The sequence below is a fragment of the Oreochromis niloticus genome, linkage group LG16 (assembly GCF_001858045.2).
Source record: "Oreochromis niloticus isolate F11D_XX linkage group LG16, O_niloticus_UMD_NMBU, whole genome shotgun sequence".
Classification (NCBI taxonomy): Eukaryota; Metazoa; Chordata; class Actinopteri; order Cichliformes; family Cichlidae; genus Oreochromis; species Oreochromis niloticus.
The window spans coordinates 2,377,641-2,399,589 of NC_031987.2; the positions used below are offsets into that span (position 1 = coordinate 2,377,641).

Genomic DNA, 21,949 nt, shown 5'->3' on the forward strand with positions numbered 1-21,949 from the left:
GGACTGTGTAAGCTTTTGGGGGGGGTGTAACACGGAATCCTATGTCCTGGACCAACAGGAGTAGTATAGGTGGAGGTAAACACACTCCAGGAACCCGGAGTGCGACTGTAAGATCAACATCACAGTGACACATCAGAGTGAGCAAACAAATGCTAAGCTACTAGACTTTCAAATGAAGTACTCACAGTATGCAAGGTTGAGGTGTGGACTTAAAGTGTAATGCTGTATATGCTGTTCACATTATTAAGAGCTTTTGGATATCTCTTGCTTTTATGCTGCAGGGGTTTCAGTTTTCATTTGGATCAAACTGATCGATTAAGTTGTGAAACCTAAAATGTATCTAAACTTTTATCTGAAACTAAAACATCACATTTATGATGTTTTGTCTCTCGGAGAACTTCTGCTGGATTTTTTATTAAGTTTGTTAGGTTTAATAGCACTTTAACACCATCATAGCAAAGGAAGTCAGTTAAAATTAAATAAAAAACCACTCATGTCCATATTTTTCTCTTATTTACATGTGTCTGTTAAGGAGTGTCAAGTGTCTAAAGGTGCTGGCTTTGAGTGGCCAACTGCCACATGCTGCTTTCACGGAGCGTTGCCTTATTGGTCAGTTTGCCAAACTGTGCCTCAAACAGTTGAAAAACAAATAATAGAAACAAAAGTGATCTTGTGCTCTTGTTTATTGGAAATAAGAATACAGTCTGACAAGAACAACATTATACATCCTAAAGCCTAACAGAATCAAATCTTTCCATGGATGTTCACTGAAAGGCCAAATATGCACTTTAAATAAACACAAAGCAAAACCTGCCTCTGCGAACAGCTTCTTCATAGAGCTACAAAGGTTTTGCAATGCTTGGACACCTGCAGTCTAACTGCAGGTCAGATTAATAGCTCAGTGGAAGTCTATTATTACAGCCAGTTTCTCTGAGCTCTTCATTTCCATTTATTCTAATTGGGTTGATAAACTTTCATGTAAAAAGAAAAAAAAAAAAGAATACCGACAAACAGTGTCTAGTTTTGAAGAAAAGCCTTTATTTCCTATTTCAAGAACATGCTTCAGCATGATAGTAGAAGTAGGTACTTAGATATCCATACATGCAGAGCCACAGAGTGATAGAAAGAGTTTGTCCATCTACTGTTCTGTGACAACGATCTGTCCAGGGTTCAAGTCGAGAGAGCGATTATGGGGAGGGGTTTTTTCTTTCTTTTTCAGGTGGGGTCAGGCCGGCAGTGTGGAGGCTTAGTGCTGGATCCTACGAATGGACTGCACCTGGTTGGTGTGAGCCTGGGTGCTGTACTCATTGTAGTTTCTGTATTCGCCTTGGTGTCTGTCTCTCTCCAGGATGTACTGGTAGCCACGGTAACCAGGGAACTGGTAGGCAACCCAGCTGTAAAGACGGAGGGAGGGTTAGAGTCGAGGTCACATCAAAGGATTCAGTGAAGCATCTTAGAGTTCAGCTAGTCTTTAAAGTTTAATGCACTTTGGTAAATTCAGTGCAAGGTTGAGCCTTTATATATTTTATCACACTGCGTGCAGCTTGTCAAGCTATATTTTGCAGCAGCGTGTTAAATTAAAAACTAACTTGAGTACAAAGCACAATATGTAAGTAAAAGCACGTGCACATGTTTTGGGGGTTTTTTTTTAAGAAAGACGATGAACGCAGAGAAAATTGTGTAACTTACGCTCCTGAGTTGACTTTGATAGAGGGCACCTCCTTGCTGCACCAGCCCATGGCCTGTAGGGATGGGTAGTCATCGCACAGCTCAAACTTACGGCCCTGGAAGTCCTCACACTCATACATGGTCACCTTGCTGTCACTGTGGTTCTGCAGAGAAACAAACAACTCATTTAGAAGCTGTTGTATTATTTTGTAATTGGTAAGTAATTAGAGAAATAAAGAGGATATTAATGCTAAGATTTATGAGGGTTTTATTCAGGGTTGATTAGAAAACTTATAGAACTTATGGCTTCATATTTATTTTAAAGGAACAACAGACAAGGAAAGAGATCTTTAAAAAGTAAATTTCTAAAGCTAACAGAGGATAGGAAGCGTCACAGGATGAGCAGCCTGGAAGTGATGCATTAAAATAAATATATGCAAACACATCTGCAGGATTCACAAGAAGGAGGGAGGTTAATGTCTCAGGAGGCGTGGAGAAGAGAGACCGCTGACAAAGGCTGATTGATAAAAAGAGAAAACAGATAAATAAAAAGGAGGAGGGACTCACAGCACACTTGATGGGTCTGAAGGAAAGCAGGTGCTCGGTTCTGTAGCTGCTATTTCCGCTCCAGGCCTCATAGCGAGGATAGTCTCCCTTCTCCAGGATGAACTGCTGTCCCTGGAACTCTGGGTACTCATAACCCACCCAGCTGAGAAAAGAGACAGAAACACTGAGGTTAAATGTGCTGGAAACGAGAGAATAATCCCCAAATAAAAAAAAGAACACTAAACAATATAAACTTTTAATGAACGACTAAATACACAGCACAATGATACTGACACTGTCATCCTTCTTAAACAATAGAGTCCAGCGCCCACAAAAAGCAGCATGCAGCTCCTTTTGTGAGTGCAGAGCACAAAGCAAACATTAGATACTGCTCCTGCCTCCACCGCCGCTGCTGGGCTGTACCCACCCCGGCCTTTTTATCTGATCACGAGTCACAGCCGGCAGCTGCACGCAGCCAACTCATATCACAACAGGGACACACTTGGATGCATGCACACACACAGACACACACACACATGCAAGCGATACATGCCAAGCAGCAAACTAATAACAGCGCAGGTTATAATTTAGAGTTTTTGTTGTTCTGTCTGCTCGACTTCTCGATTTTAGTCGCTTTTTGAGTCGTGTCTGCTTTAGTCCAACCTTTTCAGGTCAGTAAGATTCAAGTTTCAAGAGAAGAAATGTGAATGTACAAGATGCTGCTACTAAAAGAAAAAAAGAAAAAGTGCTGATCCATAATGAGTTTACAGTTATAAACAGCTTTAATGTATCTTTTACGGTCACTTACGGTCCATTCTCCACCTTGATGGAGCGGATCTTGTTGAAGCCCCTCTCCATGATGTTCTGGCACTCCAGCATGAACTCACAGCGCTTTCCCTGGAAGTTCTCTTCCTCCCAGACTGTGATCTTAAACTGGCCCATCTGCTCCATCTGTTGAGTGTTCATGGCTGCTGCTTCTCCCTCGGGGGTTACTCTCTGAACAACGTAGAGAGTTTAATAAAGACCCTCAGCATAAAACAGATTAGGAATAACACCAACATACAATCACAACTAAAGCCCCGGATAGCATGAGCAATCAGTGGGGTAGAGCTCTATAGAGAGCCAGCCACATCTCTAAATTATCCTAAAATTGCCATTTTTATCTGGAAGCTTGGAGAAAAATAAAACATTTGTTGTATCTATTTTTAGCTCACTCGCCAAAGGTGTCACAAGCGAAAAATTCCATTCATTCTTTACTTTTCCATTTCCTCAAAGCACAGATTCAATCAGCAACCACGTTTCCAGCTCATAAACTGCACCGTGAGACTCCAGCGTGGCAGATAGAACCACTTCCAGCCAGAATCAGAGTGAAAGCTTATGAGACTTCATCTCTTTCTAGTCTGGCTCATTTGATTTTGTTGTGGTGGAAAAGTACACGACACTGCATTCAAGAAAACGCCTGTATTGTATTTACAAGCCACACACAAGCACACCAGAAAGGCGTCATCTTGCCAGCTTATTATAGGAATACACAGCTGTCCCCAAAAGCAGAATAATAAAGTTTTTTAATGTTAACAAAGTGCGTCTGTAATAGACTAACTACCTAAGCCACAGTGTGGGGAGCGTCTCGCTGCCTGTCGCTTCCACCTAGTACACAAAGCTGTCACCGTCACTGTTTCTTACAGCTAAATCTGAGGCAGTGCTGAGATACTTACAGACGGTACTGAGGTGGGACAGATCCAGTATAATCAATGTCGGGGGAGAGACCCTCGCCTGTGTTTTTATAGGGCTGGGCCCCCTGGACCCGAGCCACTCCATTTGCCCAGCAGCCTTGCACACTCAGCAGCTGAGCGGGCCGGCTGAAAGGGGAGCATTAGCCTCGTGCTTTGTGGAGGCTCCAGAGCACCATTGTCCTCAGAGCCCCAAACTGACTTAGTCATCAATATGGCAGCCACGGTCAGTGGCAACCTGACCCAGGACTATACAATGGCAACACACTGACACAACAGTTTGATTGGTGTAATGGGATAATAGACACATTCTGGGAGCTGATCCCCTCCCCCTCACTCCCTCACTCTTTGCTGTAGGTAAACTGGATCCTAAACTAGAGGTGGCAAAGGGTCCAAGGAATGCCGCACACTGAGCCCAGGACATGTGTCACTTTCATCTAGGACACGTTTTTCTTTCTTTTCCTCTGGATCTGGAAAGAACTGGAGGATGAAGTGCTGCAGTAAAAACTGCAGTGCTTTTTTTCAGATTAGGATCAAACCAAATCACAGTTTTCATTATACAAATGAGTACACACATAGAGGTTGTATCATACACAGTTTTATTTTATTAAAGAAATTCTCTTTATGCTGATGAGTCCACCTACATGAAAAAGAAAATGTTTCCAATATGATCTAGATGGTTATGTTGTACGTTTTGTTGGAAAGAGCCAAGCTTATTCAGGTTTATTCTACTTTTAAATGTCATCTGTCTTTTAAACAATACTAATCAAAGCTGTATTACAGATGTAGTAATTATATTTGCATGTTTTGTCGTATTTTCCTATTTTTATTTTAATTCTCTTAAGCTCCAAAAATCTGTATGAATGGCCTTTGACATTTAATGTTATAAATAAAAACAAGTTCAACGTACTTTGTATACTTTTTTCACCCTTTATTAACAGAATAGGCTTTCTTGTTTTAGAGCACAATGTCTGTTTTTATTTGTCCAATGTGAGGAGAAAACATCTCCACTGCTGCCTGAAAACCGTTGAGCAGTTCATCACATCCGGACCACATTAAATCAGACATCACCTGTCCATGTGCATCTCTTACATTCACATTTTTGCAGGTTTTGAACACATGATCATAACAACAATGCGACATGATTAAAGAGGCAGTTGAGTTTTCCTTCATCATTGGTGACATCTAGTGGCTAAAATGGTTATTACACAGAAGCTGACAAACATGATAAAGTGAACATCATGAATCGAATTAAGGTTGACAGTTAGTTGAGTCCGTTTCTCCGGTTAATTCAGTCAAAACTTTCCAGTTTGTGTGGGAAGATAGGAGTAAATATTCCTCTTTTCTCACTAAACATACAGTAAAAAACTCATTTTGCTCTGACTGTGTATACGCTGTGTGTCTGTGCTGCTTACTTGTACAAACAGCTCTCTCATTGTCTGCTGATAGCCCATTCATTGTCCCTCACTCCACATGTGTGTGTGCATTAGCCTGTGTCACCCAGCCTGCCCTCAGAGCAGGTGATGGCAGGTGAAAGGAAAGGCTTATAAAGACACAGATGCTCTGTGTGTAGGTGCATATATTACATCATGAACTGTTTACACAGACATGTTGTGGGGACCTGCCTCCCTTTTGGGCACAAAATCTATATGAATTGTTCAGTTTTGAAGAGTAATGACACTGTGTACCCGAACACGCAAAAACCTAAGTAAAATAAATGATATATCCGTACCTTTGAACACAAACCTGACACTGACACACACCTTATTTCCCTGTTAAATGCAGCTGGTGGGGATTTGCATACATGAGGGGCAGTGTAGTCCAGCACAGAGCCAGTACAGTACAGTTCTACTTTGAATCCTTATCTGTCTGTATAACAAATCCATTCATTTCTTCCTGCTGGTCATACGATAGCTCTGCTCTGCTGACCGGCGGTAGGTCAAGTTTAATAATAGTTTGTCAAGTCGTAGCGCAAAAGCAAATTCACTCTCCTCTGTAGCTTCAGCGCTGCCTCTGCTAACTGAGAAATGGTTTGTCTAAGCAGCTACGAGTTGCACCAGCTACACAGCACACAGTGATGTTGTTTAACCGCTTTAACTCATCATTGCTGATATGATATTTTCACATGGGCAACACAGAAAGAAAGTTTAACATTAAGTTTAGGTTAGAGTGAAAGACAAACAAAATTATCATAAAATAACTGTCATGAAATTGGTTAACACGATGAGTCACGTTGTGCACAGTACTGTTGTACACATAGGATATATTTACTGTATTTTCTCCTCCTCTTTTATCAAAGGAAAGACTTTCTTCTCCATTTGTCTTTTACGTTTTCCTGATCCCACAATGACCCGTGTTTGGCAAAGGTCACAAGTTCACCCCTTCATTCATTCACCCAGTCAAATGCAAAATATTGGTGGCAAATACACTGAGAGCTATTATCTGATGACCGCTCTGCATTGCCAGCTAAAGGTCATGGAACATTTGATTATTTCACAGGACTCTGTGCTGGCTACCACCCCCACGTACGCTTTCCTGAGGCTTAAATTTGGTATTACACAATACACAATATTAACACACATCCATGTGTGTTTTTTATTTAACAATATATAATTAAAGTAGATTCTCATGGTAATTTTCATATTTTTATGCACCAACAAACTGCTTGGTATAACGGTCCTTATGGACTATTAAACAGAGGTACCGAGGGGTCTGATGGAGCAACGAGTAGTATTTACTGGGAAAGTGTAAATAAATGTTTCAGTGTTGTTTACCAGCCCTGACCCTGCAATGTACAACAACTACGAGATTCTGCATTGGGATAAAAGTGAAGGTTGTGAAACTAATGGAAACAGAGATAGAACTGAGATAGATAGAACTCATCTACCATGAGCTGTAATGCAAGTGTTATAAGCTATAATGGCTTCTTCCTTCCTAGGAACCATTAAAAGGGTCAACATTTTCTATTTAGCAACAATCCATTCCTTTCAAAAACATTTAATATTTAATATTTAACATTTAATATTTAAATGCAGCTTCTCAAACATATATACATTGAAATATATCAGTATCTATATTTTGGAGTATAATGTTATATTCCAGGTGTCTGTCCCTGAGTGTATTAACACTGCTTGTCTTCTGGGTCAATTTGAGTATGGACTATTTGAATAGTGAGTGAACGCACCTGCGCACACACGCACACACACACACTGCCCTGAATAAATGCCCTCCTTCAGGTGGAACGTTACCCTGGAGACTAATCCAGGTGAGGATGATGTGAGCAGGACATCTGCTGTACCGCCTCCTCTTGCCCCCGCTGCTCTGACAGGAGGGACATCCAAGTATTTGATTTACACGGTGAAAAAATAAAAAGAAACATGATAAAATATATAGATTGTAATTGTTTTCTGTAGACAATTACGATGAAATTGTGACGACAGGCTCACGCGCGCACGCTGCTGTTAGCATTCAGGTGTCTGAGCAGACAGATCAAACACAAAAGAAGCAAGTTTGCCTGAGGGAGTTAGACAAAGTGCTGAGATAAAACTCATTTGAGTTCATTTGAGTTCAAAATAGAAGCCCAGCAGCTTGTTCAGCCAACTCTTCAGAGACTGAGGACTTTAAAACATTAACACTCACCCCGCCACGAGAGAGCCGAGGCAAGGACTAGCCAAGGGAGCGAGAGAACAGGCCTTGGGCATTTGCATGAGTTTTCATTATCAGTAACTGTCAGAGGAAACAGCACACGGCCTACAGGCAGCACATACACACAGCCCCTCACTCCGCTCACCCATTTACAGATAGTACTGAGCAGTTTGGCAGACAGCACAAATGTAATCATGTTCCTGCTGAACAGACACAAACGCTTGTCTTAACAGCACTAATACAGTATAACCCTGCAGAGTCTGTAGGGTCACAGCAGAGGCTGCTAGAAAAAAGACAAGCCCAGTGAAGTTTAGACTATTTTATTCATAAAGTCGATATAATATGTTGTAGCTGCCCCTTTTTTCTATATGCAGAACTTACTGCCCTGTGGATCAGGACAAAACATCAGGAAGAGCAAAACAGGATGTAACTGTAAAAACAGGACGACACCATAACAGCCCATAAATAAACAATATGTTAATGCTACATGTGCCTATTCACACATTTCACTTGGGCATTTGCATGATCAATACTGGAAAAAATAACAGTGAACAAGTTAGTTACATTTACAGTGAATAACGCATGCACGTGTTTAAACACACTGCAAAGTAAATTGCAAGGGTATAAACAGCAGCTCCAGCAGACCTGTATCACTTGACTGACATGCTGAGTACCATTCAAATACTATGTTTGCTGTGCGCTAATGTTTGCCTTCCTCTCACACAGACTCTGCAGATGAGGTGGCCTGAAAATGGTGTATTTTAAAGGAAATTTTATGTTCAGATAAGAAAATATGACACACGTCTGGTACGCAGGGCTTTTTCTAGCAGGAAGGCCTGAAAGTTTCCACCATTAGCTGCGATTACAAGCAGCTTGGTCAGAGTTTCAGATTGCTTTGACTTTTGTTTGCTTGCATTAGTGTAAGCCACTTGAATTAAGTATGAAATATAGGAATGATGTCATACAGTGGAGGTGTTAGGTGTAGAGATCTACAGGTCGAGAAATAAGCTTGTTGCCAACATGGACGCAGACTTTCTCAGCAGGTAAAATACATTTCATTTATTAATTTCTAACAGTTTAAGTGAGATGTAGAGTGGCATAATGTAGATATTAATGTTAGCATATTAGCATGTTATCGGTGTTACTCTGAATGGGCAGACAACTTTGGGAAAAACTTACCCAGGTGGACGGTAACCAGTCAGTTTAACCAGCAATGATACAGCAAGCAGGTACAAGCAGAGGCCCAGAGTGAATCAAGGAAGTAATTTAGCAAGGTGTGCCAGGTTGGCACATGCACCAACTCTCCAAGATGCCCTGACATTCAGACCCAGCAGGCTGTATGCTGAGAAGATGATATGAAAGAAGGAGTGACTTTCAAAGATGACTTACAAAGATGCCACAGTGGGCTCGAGGTGAAAAAAACACCCAAACACACATTGCTTACACTTGCAGTTTGTGGGACAATGTGAGACACAGTTAGTAATGCTGACAGGTAGCCTAGCTCCACAGGTGTTTTAAACAATGACATTGTTTTTGTAACTTTGCTTCTGCACAGCACACCACATTTTATATCAGATAATCAAGCTGTGATTGAAGTGCAGCCTTTCAGGTTTAGCAAAAATCATTTCATCAAGTGTTCGAAAATAAAGCCTGTTTATGTGTAGAGGCTCAAAAGTAATTGGACAAACTTAATCCTTTGCATGAATTCATGAACGTTACTATATGCCTCGGTTGCTGCTTATGTGCGTGTGTCTCTGTCTTCGGATTTGTCTTCAGTTACTGTAAAGCACTGATGAACTCTTGGGTTTGTTGGATCATTGTCCAGCTGCACTATGAAGTGCTGTCCTATCATCAGGTTTCACAGCTTATGTGTTGTAATTCTGTTGATGAGCTATTTTTCTCCTCCTCCATCCTTTTCCAGTTATTCTGGTACCAGCAAATCTTCAATTTATTTAGGTTTTTCGATCAAATGAAAGCTTCCATTTGGATCAGCCTCTGTTGGAAACTCAGTGAACAGCTACCAAATTCCCTTTCTCTCCTACAGTAACTGCTAACTGTTCAGCAGGACAGCGTGTCAGTCCATGTCTGTTTGAGCCAGATGTTTCATTAGAGACTGGTGCTGACTTTTGGATCATTGCTCTGCTGCATAACCCAAGTGCTCTTGAGCTTCAGGGCACAAACTGATGGCCGGCTTTTCTGGTAGAGAGCAGAATCTTCCTACTCTCACCCCAACCAGATGGCCCCGCCCCTCCCTGAGCCTGGTTCTGCCGGAGGTTTCTTCCTGCTAAAAGGGAGTTTTTCATTCCCACTGTCGCCAAAGTACTTGCTCATAGGGGGTCTGTGGCGTGGGTGTGGTCTCTGGTCGGCTGCAGAGGAGGGATGGCGCAGCGAGCTCCCGGGGCAGTGCAGAGGCGGGGTGAACAGGTGTGCTGGGATGTGAATGTGATTGTGACTCTTTTTATGTTCACAGTGACAGTCGGAGAAAGAGGAGAGCGGACGTGACAGCGGAGCGGGAGTGTCTGTGTCCCATTGCAAACCACAGTAAAAAGAATGTTCAAATAAAGAAGTGCTGTCACCACGTCCGTGTCTTGTACGTGTGTAAAGGGTCCAACTTCACAGGGTCATTTGATTGTTGGGTTTTTCTCTGTATGTATTATTGTAGGGTCTACCTTACAATATAAAGCACCTTGAGGCCACTGTTGTTGTGATTTGCTGCTGTATAAATAAAATTGAATTGAATAGAATTCATGTCGTCCCAGTCCTGAAGCAGTAAAGCAGCCACAGACCGTCTCACGACCACCACCATGTTCTTGTTATGAAAGGCTGTTAATTTGATCCAGATGTAACTGGACTCGAACCTCCTAGAAAGTTCGGCCTTTCTCGTCAGTCCACAGAATATTTTCCCAGCAGTCTCTGGGATCATCCACATGTTTTTTGGGAGAAAAAACAGCAGTGCTTTTCTCCTTGGACTCTCCCACAGAGGCCATTTTTTCCCAGTCCCTTTCTGAGCCAAGTGAGGCCTGCAGTTCTTTAGATGTTGTTCTGGGCTCTTCTCTGACCTCCTGGGAAGCTTCAGCACTGGACACACAAAACCTTAGATTGGCTTTGTGACTCTTCCCAGACTGACAGGTGTCAGTGACTTTGTTTCTCAGCTGTTTCTTTAGATGGTGGCATAAAGGCTGCTTTTTGAATTCTTATGGCCTACTTCGCTTTGTTAGACAGCTTCTATTTAAGTGATTTCCAGATTTAATGGGGATTCATTAAGCTAATAACTAATATTTATATTACAAATTGTTTGATCCGAAACTCGTAAATGTAACAAATATCCAAAATTAAATGAACAGTGAGGGAAAGAGCAAATATTCTCTCACAGTACTGTTTCTAACTGCTAGCAACATGAGTGAGATGCTACATGATATTACATGATATTATTGCTTCTCACAATTCATTGTGAGAAGCAATAACAGGACTGAGCTACTGACTTACGTCGTCTTACACATTATGGATTTGTGATACAAATAACATTCTCCTTCGTCTTCTGTGGAGGAAATGTGTTAGTGAGTGAGCCGCTGGTGATGAAACCAACAGGTCCAAACTCATGACTGTGGCATTATGTTTATTTCAGCTAGTTCCAGCCAGGTGGCTCGGCCTCCACGGTGACTCCTAAACAAATTACCTGCAACTAACGCAGCTGCTGGAGCTGCTTGGAAGGGTGTAGCAGCAGCAGGACCAGTCGGGACAAGGTAACCAGGATACTGAGGAGTGTGAGCTTACCCTCCTCTGGTTTTAAACAAATATTGACTGGCGATTCGAGCAGAGGCAAATAGGCTCTCAGGTAAAGAATGACATGCAGGACAGGCTTTCTCATGATATTGCTCACAAGCACAAAAGATCTGAATTACAAAATTATACAGTCTCTAACATTTGAGCCACAAATGTTCTAGGATTTCCTAGAAATCCTAGAAAGAAAATACAAAGACTTATAATTGTATGTGTATGATTAAGGTTAAATGCATTTTTCTCTGATGTTAAACAAAAGCGTGCACATTCAAACATCAAGCGTTTGGTATATTTTGGGGGTTTTGGGTGGGGGTTAATATAATTTTACTAGATGTGTAAACATTTTTTCAATATCTAATAAAAACTTGTGTTATTAGCTCTTTATTTGTCACCCAGGGCTCAGCTTATAGCTCTGCCTTCAGGCTGGTGGATAAAAACAGCACTTTATGCTTAACTACAAAGGTGCAAACAATGTTCAGTGTAAGACAAAATAAAGAAAACATGAATATCAGGATTGGGGTGGCTTAATAATGCATCACAGTTTCTAAATAACAGATGGCTTCTATCAGATGTCTGCCACGTGTGGTTAATGTTTAGTCAATGGCTAACATAACGTCCCATTAAGCCCATCTCTCTGCTCTCTGGTGCTTGCCTGCGGTCTCTTTATGACGTAAGAGATGGATGGTGATATACAGGCCCCCAGTGGAAAACACGTTCTGTCATCATGAATGTGCCAATAGGAAAATGATTATCAAAGAAAGCACTAAAGGGAATTACGGATCCCTGACGCTGTAAATGTCAGCCTCCTCAATGCGTACTCGTGTCATTCTGGGGCAGCTTAGTCAAACACACAAAGACAGGTTCAACCACTGACTGCCCCCCCCCCACCCCCCCCCCACCCCCCCTCCAGCCCAAAAAAAAAAAAACAGTGAGTGATTAATACTTGGACCCAGTCCCAGTGTCAGTGACCCACGTTCGCAGTAGTGAGAGCGTGTGTCACTGACGCTGTTACTGCTGCTGTGAGCAGGTGGGTGCGTCTGTTTAAGGCGGCTGCTTTTGACAGGACATGTGGATTGAGTTGAGTCTGGGATACATAGTCTTACTTAGATATCTTTACTTTTTCAGTAAAAAAAGGAAGAAAAGACATATACAGTACATGTCAGATTTAAACTGCAACATCTATTATAGCATCAGAGCACCTTTGTTCCTTTCTAAACGGACACAGGGGCAACAAAAGAGTCTTTAGCCGTCAGACTTTGAATGATTGTTACTTGTTCAGTCAGGTAGTGAGCTGCTTCTATGTTGCCACTGCTTTCTTTAGAGCATTGCCTGCTGCCAGCTGTATGCAAATGAGACAATCTACCTGTTCAGTGAAATGTACAACACACCTGGAGTTACTAAAACAATGTTATCTCAGAGGGAGCAGACTTCCTGTCTTCATCACCGATGTTTTTTGCTCTTTTAGAAATGCTTGACACATTAATAAAGGCCACACTTTGACTCAGCTACCTGTCCTTACCCCTTTGGGACATTCAATGAAAACACCTTGAACTGGTTGCAGGAAACAACACTATCATTCGTCTCATTTAAAGGCTTCCCAGTGATCTTCTTCCCTAACTAAAAGTCATCCTTGTGCCTTTTCCAGTTGCCAACCCGTACCTGCGTAACGCGAGCCGAACGAACAAAACTTCATCTTCAGGTATTGTACGTGAGGCTCAACGTGAAGCAAATACGGATAAAAGGGGAAAGGTCACAGTGTAACTCGGTCCAGAGAGGGATGTGGCGGGCACAAAACAGCTGGCTTCTTCGTGTTCAACCTTTAGGAGAAGATTTTAAAAAGTTACAGCACCAAGCAAAAGTTGTCAGAATGGATTCTCTGAAACGGAACGAGTGAGGAGCTTCAAAGCTTACCTTTAGAAGAAGCAAAGCAATAATAGCAGGCGCAGCCTCAGACCTCACCTTTTATACCTCTACACGCTCTCTCTCTTCACTCGCTCGCTCTTTTCCTTTCTCCACCCCTCGAAGTGGATCCTCGGGGCAGGCACAGACACCTGTCGCATGGTGCGTTACTCTGATCCAATATTGACATAAAGGGGGGAGGGTTGTCTGTGTGTGTGTGTGTGTGTGTTGATGGGAGGTCACACCAAACACCCACACAAAATGAATTATTCTCACTAACGCCTATTCTCCATCCAAAGCCCCCCCCCCTTCTCCGTGCCGGGCAACGACCTTTGTGCCTGCACTGAACTGTAAAAGGGCTCATTGTAACGTAGCTACCTGCCAACCTGCTTGTTTTGTCTCATTCAGTGTCCGTGTGGGAATCATTTTCATATTATCTGCCTTGCAAATAACTCTCTGCTGCTGAGCGACACACCTTGCTCTGTAACTCTGAGGGGAAAAACGTTCACTGTGTAATCGTCTCAGAGTTAGTGGAGGAAAAGTTTGGTGTTTAAATTTGGTGGGAAATCCACCAGGAAACATATCTTCATACACATTTACCCAAAGAGTAAATTGGAATTGGATATTAGTGTTTAGATGTATTCATTCATTCATTCAGATATTTCAGTACGTCCAGTATATGTAAATCTGAAAACTCTGACGTCAGGAAAAAAATAGATACAAATGATTTTGGATTATTATACTAAAGCTGCAGCTCATGTATGTCGCTGAACTGTACCTACCAACCCACCAACCTGCCCACTGTTTATTCTCATGTTGTTCTCTCTCAGTGCTCTTCTATTCACACGGCTTTCTTCTCACTCCACTGGAAAGGCAGATGGCTACTCGTCAGAGGCTTCTTGTTCAAAGGGACCTTTTTCTACCCTCTGTAGCCAAGTTCTTCCTCATAGGTAATCATTCAGGTTCTCTAAATAATATTATAGGCTCTCACCTGTACAATACAAAGTGCCCTGATATAAATTTATGATATAAAAAGTGAGGAAGTGTGTAGTGAAGTGTGTGTTTGGGTGATTATTTCTTTGCTGTAACTATGCTTCTTGGCAGTAAATCTTATACTGTTGGAAGGTCTGTTTGTTTCCCCTTTAATGGTGCCACATTTGTGGGAAAATGCATTTGTGGGTTGAGCAGCAGAGCTGAGTATGTAGGTTGTGCCCATGAAAACCTCGTTAAATCTTCTCTGCCAATGCCAAACAGCTTATTCTGCTGTGGACTTTAGTTTTAACACCTCGTTATGATCTTGTGATAAAACTTTTTTCCTATTTTCATGTTTCTGGGCTAAAAGGAGAGATCCTTGGAAAGACTTTTGTCATTTGTGGCTGTTATAGAGAAAATTTGACACCACGGAGCTTTTCTTTTATAAGGCTGCTTCACACAAATAAGCAATTTGCTTTAGAAAGTTGGGTATTTAAAAGGTATAATTACCAAAACACATTAAGTTGCATTATGGGATTGTAAGATTCAGTGGTTGATGAGGACTGCTTATATACTTGCCACTAGAGGTCCAAGAAAAGACAACCGGTGAACCGGTGCCAGGTCATGGACACCCAAAGCTCATGAGTGTGCATGAACAGTACAATCCCACAGAATCAGCACCACACAGTGAAACCCTCAGTGCTGGTGTCACAGTGCATATAGTGCATATTAGCACACACTAAGTTTTTGATTACATGACAAAATGACCTACACTGGGCATGTGACTGTTTGACTGTTTCCATCAAGAGATTCTTTGACATCATGTGGGTGACCAGGTGACTGTGCATCACAGCAGGTTGCATTATGGGAAGAAGGAAAGCCAGTGAAGTGTAATGTTAGATGACACAACGTACACTTCCACATGGGAAAAAAAAAAACATTGTAGTTTCCAAAAACAGAAAAATTCAAAAAGACTTCAAGCTGTTAATGTCCCCACATTGTAATCTAAACGAACATCTGCAGGGTTTTTCCTGCCTCAAAATGGGCTTTTGCATACTGACGGTGAACGTAACCACAACCGGGTCACATACGATTAAGACAAGAGACGCTTTATTTAAATGCAAGTCTCTGCATTTGCCTGTTTTTCATAACCATGTTTCCATGCTTTTATTTGATGCTTCAGTAAAATAAACCTTTTTCTAACTTATTATTGTTGGTGAATTTACACTGGGGGAAGTTTAAAACCAGTGGGCACCATCTCTTTTGTATGCAGGAACTGTCACCTGTGAGAGGAGCTGGAAAAACCAGTCTGAGCCAAAGCAGCACCACTTTTGAGGACAACAGACGGGGTCTGCACATGAGTGTGGCTTTCATTGATGTGCCTTAAAGTAACCAAAGCTCTCTGATGGAGCTTGGAGTGTTTAATTCAGCTCAGATGCATTCCTCAGCTTTTCTTTATGCTTCAGCTCAGGTTCTAATGAAATGACCCTCGACCTTGTTTGTTGACTTTTGGAAGACATTTCTACAAACCTGAACTCTGTTTTGGACAACAACAAAAAAAAATAAAAATTGTGTCACGTGTTCAGATGCAAGTAGGGGTCACTCCTGCAGATGGATCTACAATTATCTGCTCCCATTTTATGATCCTGGGTTTGAACTAGGACTCATCTCTGTGCTCTAAACCAGCAGCATATTCATGAATAATTCCTCTTCCTGAAATGCATTTCTTTATCCTTCTTATTTACACAGTGACTCAGTTCTTACAGTTCATTGAAAAAGAATTTGCCTGTGGTGTGAAAACCAGCTGCACAGGTGAAATGCATCAAAAGAATAAAACCACTGACTCAAATATGAAGCTCCTTTATTGCATGTAGTGCCTGCCCTGCAACCGTCGTGGCTCCAGGGCACAACCTACCTAATGTCTTTTGAAAGAAGTGTCATAAATTTGTATAAACATCATTTATGTGCGTGAAACGATAAGGACGGCAGACAATAGATCTAATAGAGACAGGTATGAGCTCCATTCAGCTTTCCCTCATCCAAGTCACAGTAATCTGAGGTTACTAATCAACTAATAACCAAACAAGTGCAGGGATTAAAACACTTGAGCAGGTCCATAGTACCTGAAATTAAGTATTTCCCAAAATCAGGAGTTAAATCATCATTCAGTTTGTTCAGTACTGCGCTGACTAGCTGCAAAAATCCACCAACAGTTACACGCAGGTGCAGTTTAAAGGCTCCTTCATGGGATTTACGCTGTTTGTGAACATGTAAAGAGTAATGAATAACCTCTGTGTATTAAAAAGGCCGTGTACTTCAAGCTTGAAATATTACACAGTGTCCATCCTCTTCAATTCATCTTCTTCTTACACTCATCCAATTCAGGGTCACGCAGGGGTTGGAAGGGATCCCGAGTTTTTGGCGTGCAGGAGGAAGTCGGAGAGAACCCCTGGAAGCCCAGGGAGAACAGACAAACCCCAAACAGAGCCCCCTGCTGGCTGGTCAAACGCAGGAGACACCGCTAACAGTCACACCACCCCCCCAAAGAATATTCTATCATTTTTATCTACATGATGTAGTCTTATTCCTGCTGTAACAGACATCCTGCACTATTTTAAGTGAATCTCCATTTTGAAATCTTCGCTGCAGTACTCAGACATGAGGAATTACCTCAATTCATTATTTAAAACAAACTACTGAACCCTGATCAGAAAAACCACTGAGATTAGAAATCAGTTCAAGTTGTGCAACAAATTTAAAGGAATGAATCAAAAACATTTAAAGCAGCAGATCAACGGTAAAATGCACACATGGTATCACTGTTTACAGGTGTGGCAGTGATACCTGACGTGCACTTTCAAACTCGAGTCAGAGTTATTTAGATGCTGCTCTGGCTCACTCTCTTTCTGTAAGCATCCCAGCCCGACTTCCTGTACAAATCTGCAGCTTCCACCCTATCAGAAGCTCCCAAAATGCCTCGTCCCACAATGATGACATCAGAGCCTTTGCTGTAGATAACTTCCTCTGGAGTGGTGTACTGCTGACCCAGCAAATCTCCTGTAAGGGGGGAGGGAGACCAAGAAAAGGGAAAACAGATTTAAAGGAGGAGACTGCTACAGACTTTGGGAGATTAGCAACAGCAGGGGCGGCACTAGTTTCATGTACTACAGCCCCACCCTGTGTTAGAAATTAGTCATGGCACCGTGAAGAGGCAAAAAGCAGAGTGCAAGGCTGCCTGAGGTGCAGTTTGACCTGAACTTTATAAACAGGGGTGCACATAAGTGGTCCGCAGGTGCGCATTCGCTGTCAAAATAAAAGACGCACACCAGCTAAGAAGTTGCAACGTGCGTTTGCGTACATAAGATTTTCTGGAGGAGGACAGATATTTGTTTAGAACTCTTATGTCTGAAGGTTCTCAGTCATCCAGGTCATCGTAGACTAAGGAGCTTGGAAAGAAAAGCGTCTGGACTTCTATGAGTTGCTTGAAGACGTTTCACCTCTCATCCGAGAAGCTTCTTCAGTTCTAAGGGTCAATGGTGGAGAGGCCCAGATTTGAACCTAGTGGGAGTTTCCCCCCAAAGGGGGACAAAGGACCCCCTGATGATTCTCTACCTAATCCGGATGTCCACTGTGAGCGACCATGTTTGAACAGAGGCGGTGGTTTACGACACCAACTGTCTGCCATCTATAATCCAGTTTTGAGATCCCTTCCCAGACGCCTTAATGCCCACTCACATCCTGGGCCATCTGACCTCAGGAAATCACATGATAGGGTGGGGCCAGGTTTCACAATGAGCTCACCCGAAACCCTGGCTGATTAGGTCCCACACCCACTTTCACACCTTGGCGCATGTGATTAGAGGATCAACAGGGGGTCCTTTGTCCCCCTTTGGGGGGAAACTCCCACTAGGTTTAAATCTGGGACTCTCCACCACTGACCCTTAGAACTGAAGAAGCTTCTCGGATGAGAGGTGAAACGTCTTCAAGCAACTCAAAGAAGTCCAGACGCTTTTCTTTCCAAGCTCCTTAGACTTTAGAACTCTTAAAGATGTCGAAGAAGCAAGCTCCTTTAAGCAATTACTTTGGTGTTCCTAAACCTCCAAAGAAAGGTCAGAAGGAGTCCGAACCGCAAAAGAAGCGTGTATTCTCAGAAGTGGTTGCAGGAGGTGAGCTGGCTTCAAACAAATGATGAACGCACAGAGATGTGGTGCAGAATATGCTGTTAAAATCCCACTCTAGCGGACAAAAACAGCACCTTTTATATGTACGCAAACGCGCGTTGCAACTTATCTGGTACGCGTCTTTTATTTTGACAGCGAAAGCGCACCTGGGACCACTTATGTGCACCCCTGTTTGTAAAAACCTCGAACGAGTTAACACAACTCCATGAATCTCCTGATGGGACGTGTGATTCCTCGGGTTACAACAAATATGTAACATTGAGTGCAGCACTGTGTATCCATGTATCTTCAGTGGAGTGGATTTAATATAGACCCTGCATTCACACCTCACTTCGTAGTTCTTTTAGTATGATGAATATAAGTGGAAAAAAAATGATGATAAACAAAGAAAAGTCAGCTCGGAGTTCAGTAAAAGCTGACAGATTTACCTCCAGCCTGCATCTGCACCCCGGGGGTCATGTGGATGAACTCTGGCCTCTCTGTGAGCTTAGAGCCACAGATAAACCCAATCACAAAGTCCGAGTGCTCCTCTGCCATTTGCACCTATTAAAACACAAAACAGCTGTAAACTGAACACAAAGCATGTAAACAAATTTAGAAGAAGTCGCACACAGAAATGTGCTCACCACAGCCTTTGTGTATTCACCAGCAGCCAGTGATCCCTGCGAGCTCATCTGAGCTATGAGCAAACAGCCTCGGGCCAGAGGCTTCCCTACAGCGCTCAGACCTTTCACCACCCCCGGCCCCGGCACTGCATGGGCATTCACTATGTGGGACCATGATGAAATCTGGTACAAACCACCTGGAGAAAAGACATAAGGTCACAGCGTTCGACTACTTTGGAAACTATTTTTAAGTCACTTTGAGTTTACACGACCAAAAGAACGTGAAATCGTCTCACCCTCATACTGATGCTTGACTGTGTTCCCAATGTCAGCGAACTTGCGGTCTTCAAAGATAAGGAAGTTGTGCTTTTCTGCCAAGGCCTGCATTTTCTGAATAAAGGCTAATGTGTAGTCCTGTTAACACATATGGAAAAAACCCATCAGCTTTTTTGTTACATGTACAGATTTGAGGTTTTAGTTGATCCCGCTGTACCTCGAGGATGTCTACATGGGTCTTCAGCATGCAGATCTTTGGACCGAGCGACTCGGCCAGCTGGAGCAGCTCCTCGCTGCTGGTTACATCAGCAGAAACACAAAGATTGGACTGTTTCTCCTCCATAATCTTCAGCAGCTTTGATGCTAGAGGGTGAATGCCTGCAGACAAAAGGAGGAACAAATGAAGGAGGAAAAGAAAATGAGAAAAGAAAGAAAAGACCAAGAGCAGTCCACAGCATGTGTGTGGAGCTCAATGAAAACACCACCAGTCTCTGTTGTGACGTGAAATAACTGTAAATAATTTAACTTTTAAGACTACATACTTGGTAACTCGGCTCTTTCTGAATAACTGAGCTTCAGCTTCTGTTCCACACACAGCTTCTTGCTGGCAGGAGAGGTCGTGCCATTCTTGGGCCTGAGAGAGAGTCAAGGTCAAAGAGTTTTATGAATGTTTTGTTCCTGGATTGTAACGCGACACAAGCAAACACACCAGCTACAAAAACTCTGGAAAGTTGTACCTGAAAGTGTTGTTGTCCCGGATGAACTCATGGACACTCTGGGCGGTTTGTGCGTCGATGCGTTCGGCTGCCTGCAGCACACGGAGCAGATGAGATATGGAGATGATGGGATGGAGCTTGATTCCCTTTGATGCCAACATCTCCACGCCACCTTGCTCTCTGTCCATTAGTACAATTGCATCCGTCACCTTGAATAAAAACATGTCAGAGGTCATTCTTGTGTACTGCTGCTCTTGCTGACATCAGTACAGCGTAACTGTCACATTATTATCTTTACTGTAACGTTAGATTCTGGACCTTCAGTCCCTCTTTGTAGAGCACTTCAGCAGTCTCCAGGATGCTGGTGCCGCTGGTCACCGTGTCCTCAATGATCAGGCACGTATCCCCCTGACGGAACAACCCCTCCACCAGCCGTTTGGTTCCTGAAGCAGAGTAACAGAAGGCAAATTACGAGTCCATACTGAAGGACAAACTTCCACTTATTCTCAAACTGAAATATTAACCAACAATATAGCACGCAAGATGAAGGACGCACTTTCTTGCTTTGCATTTTGTTTTTTAGGTTTGATTTACATTAATTCTGTACCAGAGAACTGGGATTTCAGACACATTTTAATGTCTGCCTACACTGGATACCTGTGTATTCATCTGCACCTCAGTGGGGGTACTGGCTGAAGCTTCTGGTTTTGCAAATATCTGGACAGCAAGTTTAATCAGAGCCTGTAGTATTTATTTATTTATTTTTGGAAAATCCGATCAGTTGAGGGCGGCTCACCATAGTCCTTGGCCTCCTTCCGCCTGATGAGCATGGGCAGTTCATGTTGTGAGCAGATAATTGTGGCCAAAGGCAAGGCTGTGTAAGGAACCCCACACACAGAGTCGAACTGCAGACCCTCTTCTTGCACTCGCTCGTAGATGAGACTTGCCACCTGGAAGAAAAAAGGAAGTTTGGGTCAGAAAGAAAAAAGACCACAGTTAAGAGTGATGTGTTGCAGATGATGAACTTCTAATAAAATGTTAATTAAAAAGCTGATAAAATTAAATGACCGGCTGTTTAAGGCTGAATGGTTTGAAACCCTCATCCTTATCTTATCCTGAGTGACCTGAAGAAGAGCAGTATTGCTTCAGAAAGCTGCTGATTCCTGTAATGATTATTGAGGCTGGAGTGAGTGATTAGCTGATGAGAGGTCCAGGCTTATCTGTTTTAACTGCTATTTTCTGTGAAAGGAGGGGATCCCTGAAACTCAGTCATTGTATCTGCTACACTACTGTGAAACAAACCACGTGAGTATTAATATGACACAGGAACTGACGAGTGCCTACACAAACACATTTGCCTTTAGAAAGTGCATGCAGCAGACGTTTCATGTGTCCGGTATCGTTTTAAGCTGTTCTGTTGTGCAGCCATGAAGGCAACACGTGTCACCTGGTTCATGAGCGCGGGGTGGGACACGAGCACTCTCAGGTCGATATAAATGGGTGTCAGCAGGCCGCTCTTCAGCTTGTATTCCCCGAACTTCACTCCGTTCACGTCGTGGAGCTTCAGGATTAAACTGTCAATGGAAGGACCGTCCATTCTCTCCGTATTTACGAGCTTCGGCTGGACTTTAATTCGTCCTCAAAACTTGTTCGTCCCGTTCGCGCTACCTCAGTTCTAGTAACACAAACACTTCCGCTAAACCTTTCAGAATAAAAGCGTCAATGTACGTTTTAAGCGCATTTAATGTTTACAGATTAAATGTCGCGTAGCTCAGTGAGGAAACGCGAAGAAGCCTGGTGGAAAGACTCGTTGTTTGTGAAAGTTCAAATATGAAGACTCCAATAAATAACGTTGCGACAAGCCGATGTCCCGCCTCTCAGTTGTGATAGGTTCCAGCACATCCAGAAGAAGATGGCTGGACGAGAAATTA

At 42.7% G+C, this 21,949-nt stretch overlaps 2 protein-coding genes and 1 long non-coding RNA gene across 4 annotated transcripts; 1 reads left to right on the plus strand and 2 right to left on the minus strand.

The window, feature by feature from the left end:
- Positions 1-1,016: 1,016 nt before the first annotated feature.
- cryba2b (crystallin, beta A2b) lies at positions 1,017-4,071 on the minus strand. 2 transcript variants are annotated; one of them, XM_003443335.5, is made up of 5 exons: positions 3,930-4,071; positions 3,023-3,210; positions 2,236-2,377; positions 1,690-1,832; positions 1,017-1,394 (listed from the first exon to the last, which is right to left on the minus strand). In XM_003443335.5, the coding sequence occupies exons 2-5, from the start codon at positions 3,178-3,180 to the stop codon at positions 1,247-1,249; spliced, it is 591 nt and encodes a 196-aa protein (XP_003443383.1). In that variant the 5' UTR covers positions 3,181-3,210; positions 3,930-4,071; the 3' UTR covers positions 1,017-1,246. The 2 variants fall into 2 exon arrangements, with proteins under 2 accessions (XP_003443383.1, XP_025759309.1); XM_025903524.1 differs by lacking the exons at positions 3,023-3,210; positions 3,930-4,071 and adding an exon at positions 2,509-2,648.
- Positions 4,072-14,053: 9,982 nt separating this feature from the next.
- Positions 14,054-16,747, plus strand: LOC109197685 (uncharacterized). Its single transcript, XR_002058794.2, has 2 exons — positions 14,054-14,218; positions 15,514-16,747. It is a non-coding gene; the product is annotated as an uncharacterized LOC109197685 (long non-coding RNA).
- On the minus strand, positions 16,185-21,855 carry umps (uridine monophosphate synthetase). The gene is made up of 10 exons (XM_005450407.4): positions 21,466-21,855; positions 20,815-20,968; positions 20,337-20,461; positions 20,040-20,227; positions 19,845-19,936; positions 19,520-19,680; positions 19,323-19,440; positions 19,048-19,223; positions 18,850-18,964; positions 16,185-17,297 (listed from the first exon to the last, which is right to left on the minus strand). Exons 1-10 carry the CDS (start codon positions 21,613-21,615, stop codon positions 17,119-17,121), a joined length of 1,458 nt encoding a protein of 485 aa, XP_005450464.1. The 5' UTR covers positions 21,616-21,855; the 3' UTR covers positions 16,185-17,118.
- Positions 21,856-21,949: the final 94 nt, after the last annotated feature.